Source organism: Poeciliopsis prolifica, unplaced genomic scaffold (genome assembly GCF_027474105.1).
Source record: "Poeciliopsis prolifica strain line A6 unplaced genomic scaffold, Auburn_PproV2 SCAFFOLD029, whole genome shotgun sequence".
NCBI classification, from domain to species: Eukaryota; Metazoa; Chordata; class Actinopteri; order Cyprinodontiformes; family Poeciliidae; genus Poeciliopsis; species Poeciliopsis prolifica.
In genome coordinates, this window is record NW_026562404.1 from 1,809,288 (window position 1) to 1,828,009 (window position 18,722).

The window sequence follows — 18,722 nt, forward strand, 5'->3', positions numbered from 1 at the left end:
TCACAGGCACACATCATGTACGGGTTCAGCTTGGTATCTGACCACACTGTTAAAATATGCAATAACGCATATGGCCTCTTTCTTTCAAAAATATGCTTGACCTGTGCAGCAGCACAGTAATTGTGAGCATTGCCCTGTGATCTAAGGAATAAAGGTTTTTTTTGTTTTGTTTTTTTACCACAGTGCTAGTCATGCAGAAAAAGAAAATGGGGGAGGGGAGATTGGATCAGAGGATCCTGGATCCCCATAACAGACCACAGAACATTTAATACATGCAATCAGAAAAAAAACCTGAATCATATCATACCAAAGGCTAACGTTATGTATGAAGCACAAAGAAAACACATATTATATGCATGAACTGTGCTTGAACACATCGGGTCATTCTGGGGTTAACTAGTGTGTTCTGGATTTTTTGGGTTGGTTGCAGTTCACACACAAACAGCACGACCCACGACCACGCGTGGGTCGTGCTGTCCTTGGCCCTGGAGTGGCAGAACAATGGTTGTAAATTTGGAAGAAAAAAAAAGGTGCATTTATTTATTTACCACACTTCAAATTAGCTTTGAAGAGAAAACTAACTCCATGGTGTTGGAAAGGAGGAGCTAACTGATTGCTGAACAGTGTGGCATCTTCCCTCTAAATAACCAAAGCAAGACCCGTGCCATCATGTTTGGCCCGAATGCTGTTTGTAGTCAGAAAGATGCTCTCAAAATGTTTTTCAAAGAAGTTGCTAGGTTTTGGGATGAGCTTATATTTTTTCGCTCTATGCATGAAGTGGAAAGTGTCGTTGGATGAAGTGTAAGATTGGGTTCTCGACCGAGCAACCCACTGATTACAGGACAAACTCCTGCCAGTGTCACCCATTGCAGTGTATCTGCTGCAACGTGGGAACTGGTATCAAGGTAAAGAAGCAGCTGAACCTCAAAGTAAAAGGTGCGAAATCTCTGGTTTATCTATGTTCTAACACATGCGAGTAAGCGTCGAGTAGAACCACAGGTCTTTCAGATCAAAACGAGGTCAGTTAAGTTTGGGTCCCTGATCAGAACGCCTTCCTGAAGCCTTCCTTTTCAGGTCCCATTGGGAGGACACTTAGTGAAGTGACTCGATCTGTTTTTGCCACTGAAAGCCTTGGGATGCCCCAGAATGAGCTGGAGAGCGTCGATGGACAGAGTGATGTTCAGGTTTCCCCTTCTGAGCCTTTTACTTTTGTTTATTTTCTCAGAAGCTGAGCAACGTAGCACACTAAGATAGTCAGAAAGAGGAGAAAAATGAACTAACTCGAGCTGGAAAATGTTTCTGTCATAAAAAAAAAAGAAGGCAATTTTTAAAAATATTTGTAGTATTAGCAGTATTATACTGATGCTATTATATCCTGCTAGAAAACTTGAAATTAAAGGCGCTCTGTTGAAGGACAGAGACGCCCAACAATGAACTCTCTGTTTCCCAGGCTTCTTCACGACTTGTGTGTAAGCTCCTATTTGACAGCGCTGACAGAGCATCAACTGCAGCTGACATGTTTTGAAAAGCCCAAATTGCCTTATCCACTAAGAAGGTATTTGTTGACACAACACTGCAAACCTGGAGTGGGCGCTGGTGATTGACGCATGACCGCAGCGTCAGCAAAACTACAAAGCTGGACATTTATCCCAATTAGCACGCACACTTATGCGCCAGCGGTGACATAATTGGGGCAGAAGAGGAAATGTGGCAAACAACAACCGACTTTATGGTCTTGTGATGTGAGCTGTAAGCAGACAATAAGCTGCTAAAGCTCCCCACTCGACCCTTCGTTAAAGTCCCGCAATCCCAACATCAAAGAAATATACAATCCTATAGGACGAAAGCACATGTGTCCATATGTGTGTGTTTATTGAACTCTCTTTTTGATTGTGCATGCGTGTGACTTAGTCGGTGGAGGTTTATGAGTGTTTATGTGTTTGCGGTGAGGTCCACATCCATATGTTTTTTGTTCGTCTGTTTTTTGCAGGGTCTAATTTAAATTTTACATCATGTGAGTAAGCACATTTTTGTACAGTGAGGACATTTTGGCTGCTCCTAACGTCTTCAAAGGCTTGTTTGAAAGCACTTTCCGAGTTACGGTTGTAATTAAATTCTTTTTAATGGGCCAGTAACACAAATTTAAAGAAAAGGGGGGGAAAAAAAGGGCGGAGGGCTTCTCAAGTAAGATTGTTCAAAGAGCTGCTTGCAGGAAGTTTTTTAATAAATCTTGTCTCCGCATTTATTGCACCACTCAGTCTTCCACAAAAGCATGGGCGTAGAGATGAGCCATGGTCAGAAAAACCTATTAGCTTTTGGTATGAATCTACACTGCTGCTTTTTTAATTCTTACATATTGCCCTGGCTTTGATACAGGGTACATGTACAGAAAACCTCTCTGTAGTTACAGTTGCAATGAGTGAGAAGTTTACAGGAAGGTATGTCAAACTCACAACACACACAGAGAAAGTCAGAGAATGTGGTTTTTTTCAGTCTCGGATGAACTTAGTGATTTATGACAGAATTACAACTTATGACCATGCATTAAGAGTTGTGGTGAAAGAATCCATCACCGAGAGTAAAACTGCTCTTTGTCTCTCAGATTATGTCACTTCCTATTACTGTAATTGTGTGTTTGCGAGAAACAGATAGTTGCTGCATGCGTGGGTCGTGCTGTCCTTGGCCCTGGGGCTTCGTCCGCTGCCGCTTTGAGTTATTTGGCGAGGCGCTAATTGACACGAAGGCTCCACCTTCATCGTGCTTTGTCGGAACAAGATGGCCGAGCCGCTGGATCAACAAATCTTTGAGGTCCAAATTCTGCCATATGTCCTGCCATCTGTTCCCATCTACCAGCTGGGAGCACTCAGAGCGGTGGCTGTGTCTAAATCACTGACCATGGGACTGAAACAGTGCCAGGGCCTCAATAATCTCAGAATGGTCAACATTAGCACTGTGTCTTTCGTGGAACCTGTCATCAGCAATGTCAGATTCATTTGGATAAATGTTTACAGTAGGAAAATGTGCTTCAGACAAAAATAATGAAATGTGAATATTTTGTGGTGGATGCTTCTCTGATTAATACCCACCCAGTCAGTTTATGTGGACAGGCATGCTGGTTGACCAGTGCTCTGTGAGATGGTTAAACTTTGAAATTAAAAAGCAGCTTTTCCTTGATTTTTATGACACTGTCTACTCTGTAATGTTCTCTAAAACTCTTTGAGGCCTTCAAAGAACACATTTATATTGAAAACAAATTACACACAGCCAGTCTTCGAAGACATTTGGGTTTTGCTGAATCAGAACAAGGGAAAATCAAAATCGAAAAACATTTAGCATTTTCCTAATATCCGTCCTTTAGTGTTAAATCCCAATATAATCTAAAAGTTCAGTAAGTGTGAATATGTTTCAGAGGCATTATAAACATGTGGGCTGTCTTACCTGATTTGGTGACCGAAACTCTTGGTTGCTGTCATTCATATACATGTTGTCAGCATCAAACTGTGAACAGAAACACAAAGGATAAATAAACATTGTATGTGAGATGAGTTTTGGGGAAAAAAAAAATACTAAAAAAAAAACAAACAAAAAACGACGATGGGTGCCTGGGGAGGAGGTACAAAGAGGAAAAGCTCTAAAGCTCTTTACGGGTGGCCTCAAGTGTGAGACTAATGACTTTGTCACTTTGGTTAAACCTCGTGGTGGCATGGCAGCACGGGCAATTACTGTTCGTCAGCAGGCCAGTAATTAGGCTACATGAGCGTGGTGACGAGAGATGGGCTTTTCCCTGTAGGCTCTGCTGTGTGCGAGAAAAGAGAACGAGTGTGAATGAATCTATGGCTGCATCCAGTTAGGAAGTGTGCGCTCGCTCTCTTCGAGGGTGTGTTTTGTGTGCGCGTGTGTGTGCGCGCTGTGAAGTGAATGCGTGCTGTGTCTTCTAACTGGAGCTAATCAGGCAATGAAGGATCACTTGCTGCAGGTGCCAAAACACTCCTTGACATGGGGTTAGGGCTCGCGTAACAACAACTGACTCCCGACCGGCGAGGGTGCAGCGAAACAACACAGGGTCAACAACAGAGTGCACCATGCTAGCTCTGCACTCTCTACTGAACTAAATAGCTGAAAAAGAGATTAGTTTCAAATGTGTCTGAATTCCTGGAGAGAAAACAATTAAACAGACCTTTTTTTAAGAAATAAAATCAACACAGTAAAGGCTGACCGAACTTTGCAGCATATAGTTCTATGAGCAAATAAGACAAGGTAGGAACTGCTTGGGAACAAAGAGAACACAAACAAGGCTTTCAACTTAAGTACTCAGAACCAGCTGTGAAGCATGGTGGTAGTCGTGTCATGCTGTGGGTCTGTTTCACTCCTTTAGGTACAGGTGGCTTGCAGAAAATGATGGGAATAATGGAAAAAGGTGAACTACCTTTAACTCAATTTGACAGCAAGTCAGTTGCAATGTGGACAAAGATCCTAATCACATGTGAATGCTGGTTTTAAAACAGATAAATCAGACCAACATTGACCTTCTGTAATTGCCACAACCTCAATCATATTGGAGACTTAAATCATATGCTTAGAAGTCAATCAAATTAAAAGAGCGCCTCCATTTTTGAAAAGATGAATGTTCGAGTATCTAGCCAAAATTGTGCCAGAATCTTGGCAACCGAAAGTTTGTGGTTTCCTTAAAACTCATTGAGGGACAGTTGTTATTAGTGGTGGGGTAGTATGTCAGTCTGTAGGCATGATTTTGACTATGGATTGGAGAAAAGCCTCAACAAGTTGTAAGCAAAGAAACCACAAGCTATTTATTATATATATAATCAACTAATAATAAAGAATGTTTCACAAGCGTCAATAAAATACCCAAATGAATGCTTTCATGCACATCATGGATCTATGTAGACCTCTGTCTGGAACTGTGAAAACCCACAAAAATTAAGCTTGTCAAATACAGTCAACATCTCTATTTGTTCACTGAAGTCAGACTTTTCAATGTCAAGGCCTGAAAAGAAACTCGTAAACTGACTGCAGTAGAAACATGATCAAACCAGACAGCTTTCCATGTCACATTCCTCAGATTTAAATATACGGAGGGGCCCGTCTCATTTTGCCGGTGGTCCGCTTTGTGCTAAGGAGAAGGTTACCGAAGGCTTGAAAGGTAAACAAACACCAGATAGGACAGCATACAAATGGATCGCAAGATGTACCTGCTCAAAACAATGACCAAATAGGTAGCCTAATGGACGGAAATGAGCTGAATTCCTTCGGGGGGAAATCTAATATCTACGCTGGAAGGCAGGAAAAGGCCGAAGTAGGTGAACGAGCATCTGAGTGGTGAGAAAGAGAAATTACTGCACGTCACTGCAGATGAAAGGTTGGGTAGAAGGAGAACTTGCCTTGCGGCGGCGATTGGTTAACGACGCATGCATTAAAAAAAAGCCCAAGTGAGGATTCACATGACTAATTTAATGATTACATTTACATTCATCTACATATGCAAACATGAAATCGAGTCAGGAGCTGCATGTAAGTCATATTGAAGCCACACTCCCATTCAAATTAATCAATCTGAAAGCAGTAAGCGAGTGCCCTGTGTTTGCTGAAGTTGAATGCTGACTAATTGTGCCGCAGATCCAGACGGCTGCTTAATCAAGCACGGGAGTGTTTATCATCTGACTAACCTGCAGAGAGAGGGTCAAACAATCTTGACCTGGCTCACATATCTGCAATAAACTCTTCCCCCAATCCCTCTCACGACAGCCTCTTGTTCTCTTCTAACTGAGCCATTTTATTCCATTAAACTCCACTTTAATATGACGCAAAGCCACTTAGAGAGCCTGTTAAAGATTCTCTCGGGTGGAAAGAGATTGAAAGAGAGTGGCCGAACAACGTCGTTTTTAACCCCGCAACACCCGGCGGAGCTTTCGTTAGGAGTTAATTTTTGCAAAGTGAATTCTTTGGGTGCTCAAAGACAGGAAATGAAGCGGGGAGGATGATCAATTTCGCCGCTGATATCAGGCAATGCGGTGATCGTCAGAAAGGCCAAAACAGCCCGGAAAAAAGGTCAGCCATTTTGTGCTTCAACATGGCTGCTTATATATTGCAATGTAAAGCCCTTTCCCTTATGCTCCTTTCTCTGAAGAACTCTGCTTTGCACTTTCTCACTCTTCCATTTAAAATGCCAATTTACTGCTTGCTCAGTGCTATCAGCTCAGCCATTACTCCGTGTGGGCTGGGGAATATCTTTTACTCTTTCCCTTTTTTTTTTCGTGTTCCACTTATTTCCATTTTTCTTTTACTGTCTTACTTCTATCCCTCACTTTTCACTCTTTATCGCTATGTTCCCATCGCCTCCACCTCTCTCTCTGCGCTACAACCTTCCCAGTTGTACTTCTCCATCACACACCCCATATTCCCCTTCCCGGCCCCCCCCCTTTTTTTTTCCCTTCACTCGTCTCTCTTTCTTCAGCGGGGCTTGGCATCGCTTTCTCATCGGCAGCTTAATTGGGCATTCTGCCTGAGACAAGGGCCTCATTAAGCAGTAATTACACACATGTTGTTTTCGGCAAACATCTCTATTTGGATTGCTTTGCATGGTAATTGTTCAGCAGGGACCACTGCTTGCGATGTTTCAATCCGTGACACACGTGGTGCTGGTGGAGAGAAATGAAAAAACATGAAGAAGAAGAAGGGTAGAGGAAGAACAGGAGAATGGGGAGGGGGACAGATGGGGGGGAGAGAGAGAGAAAAAATAATAATAGGCTGTGGAAGAGAGACAAATTGTGAAATAAAGAATGCATAGATGAGAGGGAGAGAGGATGTGAGTAACACAGATGCAAGCTGAAAGAATGAAGGCAATGCAGAGGCAGTAAGTGGAGAGACACGATGAATAAATGACAAAAAGGACAAATTCAGTGTGAGAGGGAAATGAGAATGAGGAAAATGAGCAAGAGAAGTGAAAAGGGGGAAGAAAAAAAAAAGAGATAGTGAGTCACAAAAGTGGGTCATGCCTCGCAATCATCGACAAAGCTGAGTATTTCAAAAATAATGAAGCCACAAGGTGGAAGTAATGCTAACTAGCACATCCAGGGAAAGCATGTAATATTTACACAGTTCTAATGGAGCAACATAAGGCTGGGATCCTTTCATCTAGGAGTCCTCTGTCAGGCTGATGATGACAGGATTGGTGGCTCCACTGAAGACTGCCTCTGATTGATGGACAATTTATATAAGCTCCCCACTAAGTCTTCTAGGCAACATCTGTTTGTGAGGAGGTGGAAGGGGGGTGAAGATCAACTGCTTGTGGCGTAATGCCGCAACTACTTAGTCAGTACAGAGAAAATCATGTCAAACCAAAGACAAATAAGCCAAGGAAAAAAAGCTTTATCTATGGACTGATTGTTTGAAAACCTCCAAACACAAATCATGAATGTCTACTAACATGAGGAGAACAGTTTAACAACTGGATATTGGTTGCTAAAGGTGACCTACTGTGCTTCCTTGAACAAGTTAGGGTAGGTCTATGGCTGTAAAAAAAACATGCTGATTGTTATTTTTTTCATTACACTCAGGTGACAGGATTTCACTTGGTCATTTCTGGCTATTTTGAGCTCCTTTCTGAATGAGCTGTTCCAGGGCTATGTCTCTTTTATGCAAATGAGCTGCTGCTGGTTTAGGGGCGTGTGTTGTCGTTCCACTGGGAAAGACCAGAGAACATGCCATTCAATTCTTTTGTAAATCGATGTCTTCACCAATCAACAATCTGACCAATAGCTACTTGGATGTAGACAGATACTTGCCCTAGCATGCTGATATAAAAAGATTTTGTTATTTCACAGATCCTTATCAGATACACCAGTAAATTTAAAGTGATATGTACAATAAAATAATAGAGAAAAATATAATCAACAAACAACAATAGAACCAATATCAGTGCAGGTAAATTGTTATATATTTGGAATTTGTGTAGCTAGTATTTGTTCAAAATAAATCTACTCCACAAACAATTACTTTTCTTTCCAGTATAATCTTCTTCTATGCTAAATGTCAACATTCATAAAGCTGAAGTTTGAGTAGCTTTTTGTATTTACTCAAGTTAATCTTTGTTATTTACATTTTTCTGATGATCCGAAACATTTAAATGTTACACAAAAAACAAAAAGCAGGAATTTACAGCAATGTATGTCCAGCATACCACCACGATTTACTCTCTGAAAATAATCACAGGAATTTACAACTGAATCTTACATGATGAGGTGTAACAGCTAATAATTTTAGTTTTCATCCAATTAACACTTAAGCAGATTTTGGATGTCGTGCAAGAAAGAGAAAAATGTCAGCAACAACAGCAAGACACGATCACACCAAACAGCAACCTCAACCAACTTTCTGAACTTTTGAATTAATAACAGAGAATCTATAAGCAGAATATGTACTAGGTGTGACTTTAAAAGCCTTTGCCGGTACACCAAGTCTCTAAAAATAATTCTCTTGCCGAGCAGAATTAATAAACCCAGAACAGTACACAGCCATTCTGTGAAGAGAAGGGGTGTGGTGGCGGTGGAGGAGGTGGGGGCTCATGCAATATGTATGCCTGTTTGAGAACCCTTCTTCCTCATCTTTCTCCCTATTCTCTTCATTTCACTCTTCACATCTCACTCCTTCCCCTTCAGCCCTCTGTTCAATTAAGCTGTAGGAGCGACCTAACAAACCCCAACCTGAGACAATGTGTGCCACCGAATTTTGATGTTGCCCAACTTGTCACTTTTGGTTCAAAGCCAGAGGAGGATGAGGAGGCAGAGACACCAACACACACGCACGCACGCGCACACACCTAACGACAGCAGCGGAGGAAAATAAAAAGGCAATATGGAAAGTATGGGGAGAGAAGAAAGAAAGAAACAGAGAAACAAAGGAGGAGAAAAAGAAGGAATGAAAAAAAACGAACTTGCACATTTTCTGCATGGGAAATGTGCAGAAGAAGACAGAGTAGAGAGGCTACAGTAACAAATCTGGTATTGCACCACGCCCCAAGCAAACAATGAACACGGGCAAACAATGAACATGGCACAAACATATACACAGGGACTCAAAACACGCGCATACACACACACACACACACACACACACATGCACAAAGCCCATAAAAAGCACAGCCGGTGGCCATGGCGACACATGCTCTGTTGTCGTTAGATAAGGGAAACAGGGCCTCTTCCTGGGTGTGAGAGCTTGATCCTGCACACACAATTGTGTTCACGCTGAAGTCACACTACTTGTGCGCGCACAGCTGCAGCACCACTGGGGTCACATCTATTGTACCAACATCAAATAACTCATGTGGCCCCACTTTATCAGCTGCATGATTCATTTTCATTTGCAAAATAAAAACAGGTTGTGTTCATAGATGGAGAAGTTTGCATCTCTTGAGGTGGAATTTAATGGATTTTGGCGAACGGATTGAAAGAGCTAGTGTGGAAAGTTTCTGATTTTAGGAACACTGCATGAAATGAAGCTGAATTCCACAGGGACCTCTTAAAAGTGTTAATGGACAAGTTATGTGGAGTATTTGGCATTATATGAATACAAGGTTGAGCACATTTACACAGCACACTTTATGTTTATTCGCGGAACAAAATCTGCACCCTTAAAAAGAACTAGCTGCCGCTCATGTGACAGTCTTTTTCATGATCTACCAACCTGACCATGACCGTCTCTCTTCAGTCCGCCGTCTGAGATTTATCCTATTGAACTGGATTTCTCTGGTAGAATTTCAACTCAGCCAATCAGTAAGAAGAAGAGGGAGTTGTGAAAGGGTGATGTAAATTTTATTAGAACTAAAATCTGCCTGTACAAGGTCCTTGTTCGGCAATGGCAGGGGAGGAATTGAACAAAGTTGTTGGGCACGCTTCCAAATATTGAGAGTTGGAGTAACAGGAATATATAACACATTTTATTGCTGGTAAAATAAATAAATAAATAAATAAATAAAAAGTTGTGGCCATACTCCCCATAGGGTTGTTTACAGCGCATGCTTCATTGGGCTAGCTCATTACATACATCACAGTCAAACATTAGCAACTGGGTAAAATCAGATTGAATCATTTAGAACTTCAACACAGATCCACGCTCATTTTAAAAACATTAACAACAACACAGAGGGTAAAGTGCTCTCTTACTGCAGGGAAGCAAGTAGATGAAGCTACGTAAAAGACGGCGAAAGCAACTGATGGATCTGCACAAGAACATGGAACGACAACACACTCTCTTTTCTAAAGTTTCACTAATATTGACCTTTTGTTAATCCTTAATGAGACAAAACCTCAACAAACACAAATCAAAGACAAGGTCTGCGATGACGTACAAGTCAATCAATGACAACATCTGAAAAATTACAATTTCTAAGTTTTTTTCCAGTATAATGAAATCTGAATATACTTATTGGTGAAGGCGATGGTGGCAGAACTTGAAGTAAGCTTTCATTTTTATTTGCTAAGTTGCACTTCCATTTTGAAATTGAAAATTTGTACCTGGTGCTGGAGTTTCTGTTGAACCCGCTCTGAAATATGGTACTGTTTGCATTTTACAGTACAAGAAATATAAGTGAAGTTTTTTGGTTGAAAAATAATAATAATAAATAATTATCCAAGTTAGTTTTCAACCTTTACTATGCAATGCAGAGTAAACGAACAGCGTCATAGAGACAGTGCTGGGCGCTGCAGCTCCATTCTTAAATCTGAAAGCGGTGAGTAGAGCTACAGCTGCTTGCTGAAAAACCTGACATTCAAAGACAATTGAAGTGTTGCATGTAAAAAACTAGAAAAAAGGAATAATCCAAGAAGAAGTAGCATTTCAGCATTCTTCAACATGCTGTTAGAAAGACAGGTATGCTTTCTGAGTTTCACCGAAGAAAAATTATAAAGCCGCACCAGTTTTAGATTTTGTTCATATCATGGTAATGTGTGGTCAAAAATGTATCATATTTTACTCTGCAAAGAAGAATGGGCCAAGGACCAACGTGAAACACTGTAGGGTCCTGAACATCATCAGTGGTGAGTGGGTTGAGTATGTGCCCGTCATCGCACTAATGTCGCTCATGCAATACATAAGGAATCTTTAAAAAATAAAGCAAACAGCTGAAATTGCTCCATTTCCACTAATGAGAGGTACTAGACTCAGATTCAGATACAGATTTTATTTGTGTCCCAAATGGGCAATTGATGTAACAGCAATTATAAAAACTTTTTTTAATTTTTTTTTTTAAAGAATACATTTATTTAACAAGGATCTACATGGAGACTTCAGCATTCATTTTACTCATATTAAACTGTAAATTAAACCAAAACACTTTGGTGAGATTTTGTTGACATTCTTAACTTATTTTATGTTTAGTGGGAAAGCAGGCAGAGAGGATGTTGGTCCTTCACACAACAATCTGGGGTTCAGTTCCCGACTTTCTGAGCTTGACTACACAAAGTTTGAATGATGTTTCTGATGTCACAGAAATCTCTTTCAAAAAATAATTAAAACATTTTCTTTTTTTCTAGAGAACTGTTTAAAATGATATTCTGCACGGTTTAATTCGAAAGGTGAACAACAGAAAAGCTGAAAGTCACCAGAGAGCTGCACTCAGCGTGAGTTCAAAAGAAAGGAAGCCGCCTCATTGAGTTCAAAATTCACAGAAAATATGAAAACCAATCCCTTGACGGATCAATCTACTCATCACCTCCAAGGCGAAAGCAACATACTGAGGCGAACTAAAAAAAAGTTTCTGTTTACCACTTCCGGTTTCGCCTATGCCTTGGGATGTGCAGCAAAAAAAAAAAAAAAAAAAAAAAAGTTAAGGCTTCCATATATCCACTTTGCTGTTGAGGTGATGGAACAACCACAAAACAGAGCCAACAGCCAGAAACAGAGATGAGAAGAGATGAGAGTGGAGATTGAGAATATGGAGAGGTAGTGCAAGGTGGGATTGTGGGGCATGTGGGTTTCCAAAAAAAGGCTTTGTTTCCACCTTGAACTCGGGTTTACAACGGTTCACAAAAGGATAGAAATCTAAACAGATGACAGTTTATCTGCACATACAAGTCAGTTAGTGTGAGACTGTGAAGAGATTTTCTAATTTCATTTTCTTTTTCTTTTTTTTACACCTTTTTTAGAATAAGGTGTAAAAAAAAAAGTCACATATAATTTGTGACTCACACAGCAAAACCAAAGATTGGGGAAAAATTGAAGCATGTTTGGTAAAAACCCCGTCAGACTATTGCATGTCTGCCTCGCATTTCAATGGCCCTGTCATAAGAAGTGATGCACATTTTGAGTTATTAAATCATAATACAAAGTGTCCATGGTTACTAGCTATGTTGTATTTTATTATTAATTCTTCTCAAGCAAATCAAAATATTAATCCTAAGACCCCAATATTAATAAAAGTGAGGATTTCACTTCTTGGGATAATTCACGTTTTACCAACTTACACTAGACTCACATTCATAAACATATACACAGATCAATACGCAATTTAGGATAATATGCCTTCTGCCAATGCTCTTAGTGCCGAGAGGGGGGAGTTCTTAGCAGTCAATCACAATCTCGTGTGGCGCTGCTCATCCCTTAGGCTAATGCTTAGGCTAGTTAGTATGGCCACCAGTGATGGCAAATAAGCGTTTTTTTCTGTAACTGCAAATTGTTTCTCCTCCATTATCACATTTACCAGCATTGATTGGCAGCACAAAGATCTTCCTCCTGCCTCTGATTGGTTACTTTTAGTCTGAAGAAGTGTGTTTCTTCAGATGACTATAGTAGCTCTGCATTCTGTCTGTATTTCATGCAACATATGTTGTCCTAAGTCAGAAGAAAAACAGGAGCATTACTCAAAGTAAAATGTTGGTTTACTATTAGAAAAAACTCATTACAGTATTATTATTATTTTTTAAACTCGTTCAAAGGACTATGAGGTCCATTTCATCGAACACATTTTGCTGTGTTTATGTGTTTTGTAACGAAGGTGGAAGAAACTGGCCGGACTTTGTTATGTCCCTGAGTCAGTTTGTGCCAACAGCCAGGTGCACAACCTACTAGCATTAGCAAGATCCAGAAATCCCCTTTATTGTTTCTGAAGCGAATAGGACGCTAATTAAAGCATACTGCTGATGTCTAAGTCACACGACACCTTCCTGCACTGTTGGCTTCATCGCTGAAAAATCACAGCTGTGTGGGAAATTGCTCTTCCCACTTGCAATTGATGAATTGCCCAAAGGAGCTCAGAGGGGGCTCGTCTTTGGTTCATGGCAGAAAGGTTCGGTGAAAGAAGATTACATTTCATAAAAATGTGACGGAAAATGGAAAGGTCTTGAAATCTTAACTTTTTTAAACTTTGGTTGATACCTATAAACGGCCCCACAGGAAAGGCTGACTGACTGAAGTCAAATAAATCTGTAAAAAAAATAAATAAATCACACAATGGAGGAAGACAATATTGTCAAGAGGACAATGATAATCCAAGAAGCAGATTTAAATAATTTCCTTTTGTAAAGTCCGCGTGAACTGTTTCAGCAACTTTTAAGGCGATAGACGAACAGAAAATAGATTTTCACGTTAAGGCTTCGCTTGTTGTTTCAGACGTGGCTGCTGCGTCTCGAAATGCGTCATCTGTGGCAACAGTTTTCCTCTGCAGCAACCAAGCCAGAGTGCAAAAGAGGACACATCCATTGAAGAAGCCACGTGTGAGCGCTTGTGCAAAGGTGTCGAAGAAAGGAATACGTCAAAACCAAAGTGCAACCCACATGGCCTCCATCATCCTGCTGTGGTGGCCTTCAAGGACCCTAGTGGTGCTGGATGAGCTTCATTAGCAACAACCAAATCAGCATCAAAGGCAATTAACAAATGGGTCCAGCAGGTGCTGTGGAGCTAAGCTCAACGATGTTAGTGTCACGGCTCTACCTGACAAAGTATGGCGTGAAAACACGCACACGTGTACTTGAAAATACAGTTTCTGCGATCTCTAGCAAGAGCTGCTTTTAACTGGCTGGGATAAACAGTGATGAGGAAAGATAAAAGGGCACAGTGAACGTCACGTTACCCCAGCCATTTGCTTTTGCTCACCGCAACCATCAGATAACTACAACAGGAAAAGGAAAAAGAAAAGAAAAAAAACACACACACAAAAACGGCTGGTTTCCTTCGGCATATAATTGAATGTCTTAGAGGTGATGCTCTACACAATAAATAAAATGTACAAAAGCAAAGGATAAAGAATAAAACAAATGTCAAAGTTTGAAAGCTTTGACAATAATAAACCATTACGTGCCAAATAAATGCATCATTTTATCTCCAAAGACGTCAACTCGTCTTCAATCTAAGCAGATGGCAAAGAACAAGAAAAACGTTTGGCTAAGACAACAAATAACTTAATCCCACTGCTCTCAAGCTAACACAAAATAACCTTTCAGTGTAAAAAGTGGCTATGGAAATTTATTAAATTGCTTTATAAATAGGATCACAGAGAAGTAACTATAACACCTAATACTGAAACAAATTGTCTAAAGATATATATCATGCGTCATAGCGTATTCATTAATGGAAACCTTTGTTGGCCTACTTTAAACAATAATATAATAACCACAAAACCAATGTTTTATCAGGAAGAACATGGCGGGAACAACAGCAAAGATGTTGTTGCTACAACATGAGACATTTGACCGATGCAAAGCAAGAAGATGAGTCAAGAGGGAAACCAAAACCCTTTAAGTATGTACATAAACAAGAAAAATATCATAAATAAGTGTGATGTATGAGAGGAAAGAATATAAAATGGTTTTATTTGAATTTTTTCAGTCAAATCAGTCTCTTAAACGTCATGCACTTCAAAGTAAATTGTGTTTAAAGAGAGCACAACGCTGAGGTTCATGGAAGAGTTCAGGAAATAGACGGATCCTGCGTTCAAGGACAATCCCATTCCAAGTTTTGTGATTTATGTAAAGAGGTGACGAAGGAGAATTCACTTCTAAACAAGATAAAATTATCTTGTCTAAACAAGATAATTTGTTTAGAAGTGAAAACAGCTGACTTCCTTTTGGACTTCCTTCATTTAAGATTATACAAGTCTGTGTGCTACACTAATGCATCATTTCGTAAATAAAATGTTGAAAAAATGTAATCTAAATGATTTAAAAGAACTTTAAGATTTAAACTGTGCATTCTTCTACCTCCAAAAGAAAGTTATTACTGTAACATTCAAGATTTTGGATAGGAACTATAAGAAAGAACATAAGAAAATTCAGCTGGATATTTTACAAAACATTATAATAAAATAGGCACAAAGTAACCTGCACTATTTTAGTGGTTCTGCCTTTTGGGTGAAGCCGTTTTGAATACAGAACATCTAACTAAAACATGTGATGCACTTAAATGTGTAGGAGCTACAGACAAATTAGACAGTCAGCTTGGGACTGGTACTGTAAATTGACAACTAGTCTAAACGCTTTTGAGTTTATTAGGTTTTTCAAAGTTTCCATATTGAGCAACTTCATACCAAGTGTTGTCAAAGTTTGTCTTCCACATAAGGTCAAAGATCTTGAAAACCTGGTCACTATTGCTTTCAGCTAACCAAAAAAATGGCACTTCATGCTGAGAGCTACTTTTTACCCTATCCAGCTCTAATTTCTCACAGCAAGTCATAGCAATCAACTATTTCCCCATTGTCTCTGTTTGAAGGCTTGTAGAAAAACAAAAATGCGGGAGCTTCAGCTAACATATCTCACCATAGCAATGGCCAGTCTTTTCCTAGATGGGTTGATGCCTGTAGGGGGTGCTGTGCGGAGCCTAACACTGTACTGGGCCTGTGGTCAGAAAGACAGACAGCAGGTAAAGGAAGAGAAAGAAAGGACAAAAGTTGGGAAGGAAACAAGATGCGTGGGCTTTAGTTTTGCAAGGTACAAGCAGGGAATTTGTTAAGAACCCTTCCCCTCTCCTCCTCCTCCATTCTGCCTGTTGCTTTTCTCTCCTGTCATTCCCAGCAAATGAATGCTGGGGGAGGAGTAATGACACAAGACTTACACGGTGACTCAACGCAGGGCTTTGCGAAGGGAAAAATTGAGGTTAATGAGCTGACATCCCCTCCGCCCCCTGAGCATGTTTCGTCCCCACATGCGTGCCGCCCAGCTCTTTTCCATACACTGACAAGCATATTACACAAAACGCATCAACCAGGCAGCAGGGCTGAGCAAGGGCACTAAGCCAAGGAGAGTTGGGAGATCTGTTAGCTAAGATTTTATTTTGAAAGCAAGCCAGAAACTAAGCAAACGACAAGCATGAATCACATCCATAACAAATGAATAAAAGCATCATGATAGTTTGAGTAATGTCCAAGGATTAAGGTCCCCAATGTTCCGTATTTACATGAAATTTAATTTGTTTTTCAGGATGGACAACAATCAGAAAGAGAAAAAAAAAACGTCAACATTGCAATTAAATACATAAAAGTAAAGCAATTTAAAACAATACAATAAAAGTTATATAGCGCAATAAAAGTAAGAGAGAGTATTTATTTGATAGGGACCAGGATGTAGAATCAACATGTAACATGCTACCACACTTGTAGCCATGGTTTATGTTCAATCCTGTTCAAAACAAGCTGTGTGACTGAAAACCAAAGTGGTTAAAAAAATACACAGGCAAAGAACCAGAAAGGAAAATTAAAATTAGGAAAAGAGGAAAACACCACAAAAGTCTATCTGTAAGTCATCAGAAAACTTATATTGACAAAAATAATGTGGTAATATTACATTTATCGTTATTTTGTGGAAATTTTAAATGATCTAATATTATCAAAACGCTGCAGCATTTATTTTGAAGTATGGAAGGAAGTACTTCTTGAGATGCCCTGTTGTATTTGACACAGTCAACTTTTAAAGACTTTATTTTCCATCTTGCTGGCAGCGACCGAACCATTTGAAAGCATTCAATCACTTGTTTGTGAGGCAACATATCAGACACCTGGCAAGAAGAAACTGTGACAGCAGAGAGGAAATAACTGTAAGTTGTGTCAAACAATTCTGGCCATTCAGTGTGGCTCTCTAATAAGTTGAAGCTGGCATCTGATTTTTACCTCTTAATCTTTGATTCTCCGCAGTTCAAAATCCAACATATCGTAGACCAGTTAACATTGAACTGTCATTTGAGATTTGTTGAAATTTGTATTTGCAAAAGCACAAAAAGTGCTTTGTTAGACACTTACATTTTAAAAAGCAAGTATTCAACAAATATTGTTGTAATACTTTATAGTCAGAGCATGAATACCCAAGAGAAAAAAACCCATACAACATATGGTAAGAGCAGACAATGGCTGGTGAATGTTCCTTGTTGACTGATGTACAAAAGCCTTTTCCAGTTTAACTGGGTCAAACTGTGAAACTGAGAGCCATACGGAGAGGGCAGAAAGTGTGTGACTTGCAAAACTTTTAATCTATTTGTGCAAAACACACAAACCAAATTTTTATTAACAAGATCTTGTCTTGTTCACAAAAAAAAACAGTATTGAGAATCATTTAATCTCATGTGCTGAACTTATCACATCAGCCCTAATGTACTTCCACACTTACAATTAATGCACAAAAAAAAAAAAAAAGAAAAAACTGCATTTGTGCAGTAATCTTCCCACCAGCAGCGGACTAAAGTCTACATCAGGCTTATGCGTTTTTATTAACAAAGTCTACGTGAAGAGCAGCTTCCAATTAATAAATGTGCTTACTTAGCAACAACAAAGTAAGTAAATAAACTGGAAATGTTTGTTAGAATGAATGAGGTGCCATTTTACTGAAGGCTAAATATTCTGCAGTGACAAATCAAGCAAACCAGTGAACCTAGCCAAGTTCAATGACTGGCCCAAGGAAACAAAACTTTAATGTCAAGTCCCCAAATTCTAAAATAAATGATCATTTGTTCTGTTTAACAACTGTATAGTTGCCAGGCGTGTAATGAGGTCTTGTTGCAGATGAAAATTTTACATTTCTTGTCAAAGCGAAGTCTGAATTAATAATGAGGCCATTAGGAAGTAATTTGATAATTTGCTTCAGGTGTGTTAGACCAGAAACACATGTAAGGTTTGAAACCCCTGCTTTAAAATACAGCTTGTAATTTCTGAAACCTTCATGCCACGTGAAAATATAACAATAAAAGTTTTCCCAGAAACACTGCTAAAATGTCATGTCATTCTCATAAATCCAAACATCTGCATTGTGAGCTGGACGCATGGTAGGCAGCCTTCCAAATGTCGACAGACAGCCTCACTTCACCAAAAATGGAAACAGTTTGATTTAGTCAGGTCTAACTGTCAGCCCTTTAGGTTTCACCACAAGCATGACTAAAAAGAGCAGTCCACCCACAAGTATAAAGATCTTACAGACGTCTCAATAGTTTGGTTATTAAGGACAAACAGCTCTTAAGCCCTCAGTACAGACCACAGGCTAAAAACATCATGTTATTACAGAGCCCAGAGTGCTGAGAAAAACCAATTAGACCTTCAGATGCTCCCCCATTTCTTGGTTATCACGTGGTGGTGAGTGGGTGTAGATGTTAAATAAAACCTTGCTGGCCTTTAACTTGCATCACCGGAAAACCAAAACGAAAAGGTGAAAGTCTTTCTTTTTCAAGCAGAGAATTTGCTGTAGCTCAACTTGCATTCTCATATAACCACTAAAACAAACTATGAATGACAATGAAGC

General features: G+C 39.7%; 1 protein-coding gene across 3 annotated transcripts in view; it reads right to left on the minus strand.

Moving 5' to 3' along the window:
* Positions 1-18,722, minus strand: part of LOC129372448 (TOX high mobility group box family member 2-like) — a 95,864-nt gene that overhangs the window by 40,033 nt on the left and 37,109 nt on the right. For 2 of the 3 annotated variants that reach the window (XM_055049774.1, XM_055049776.1), the window contains 2 exons: positions 15,762-15,839; positions 3,439-3,498 (listed from right to left, as the gene is read on the minus strand). In XM_055049774.1, the coding sequence (XP_054905749.1) occupies positions 3,439-3,498; positions 15,762-15,839 (138 nt within the window). The remainder of the gene's footprint in view (positions 1-3,438; positions 3,499-15,761; positions 15,840-18,722) is intronic. The other variant, XM_055049777.1, reaches the window with a different exon arrangement.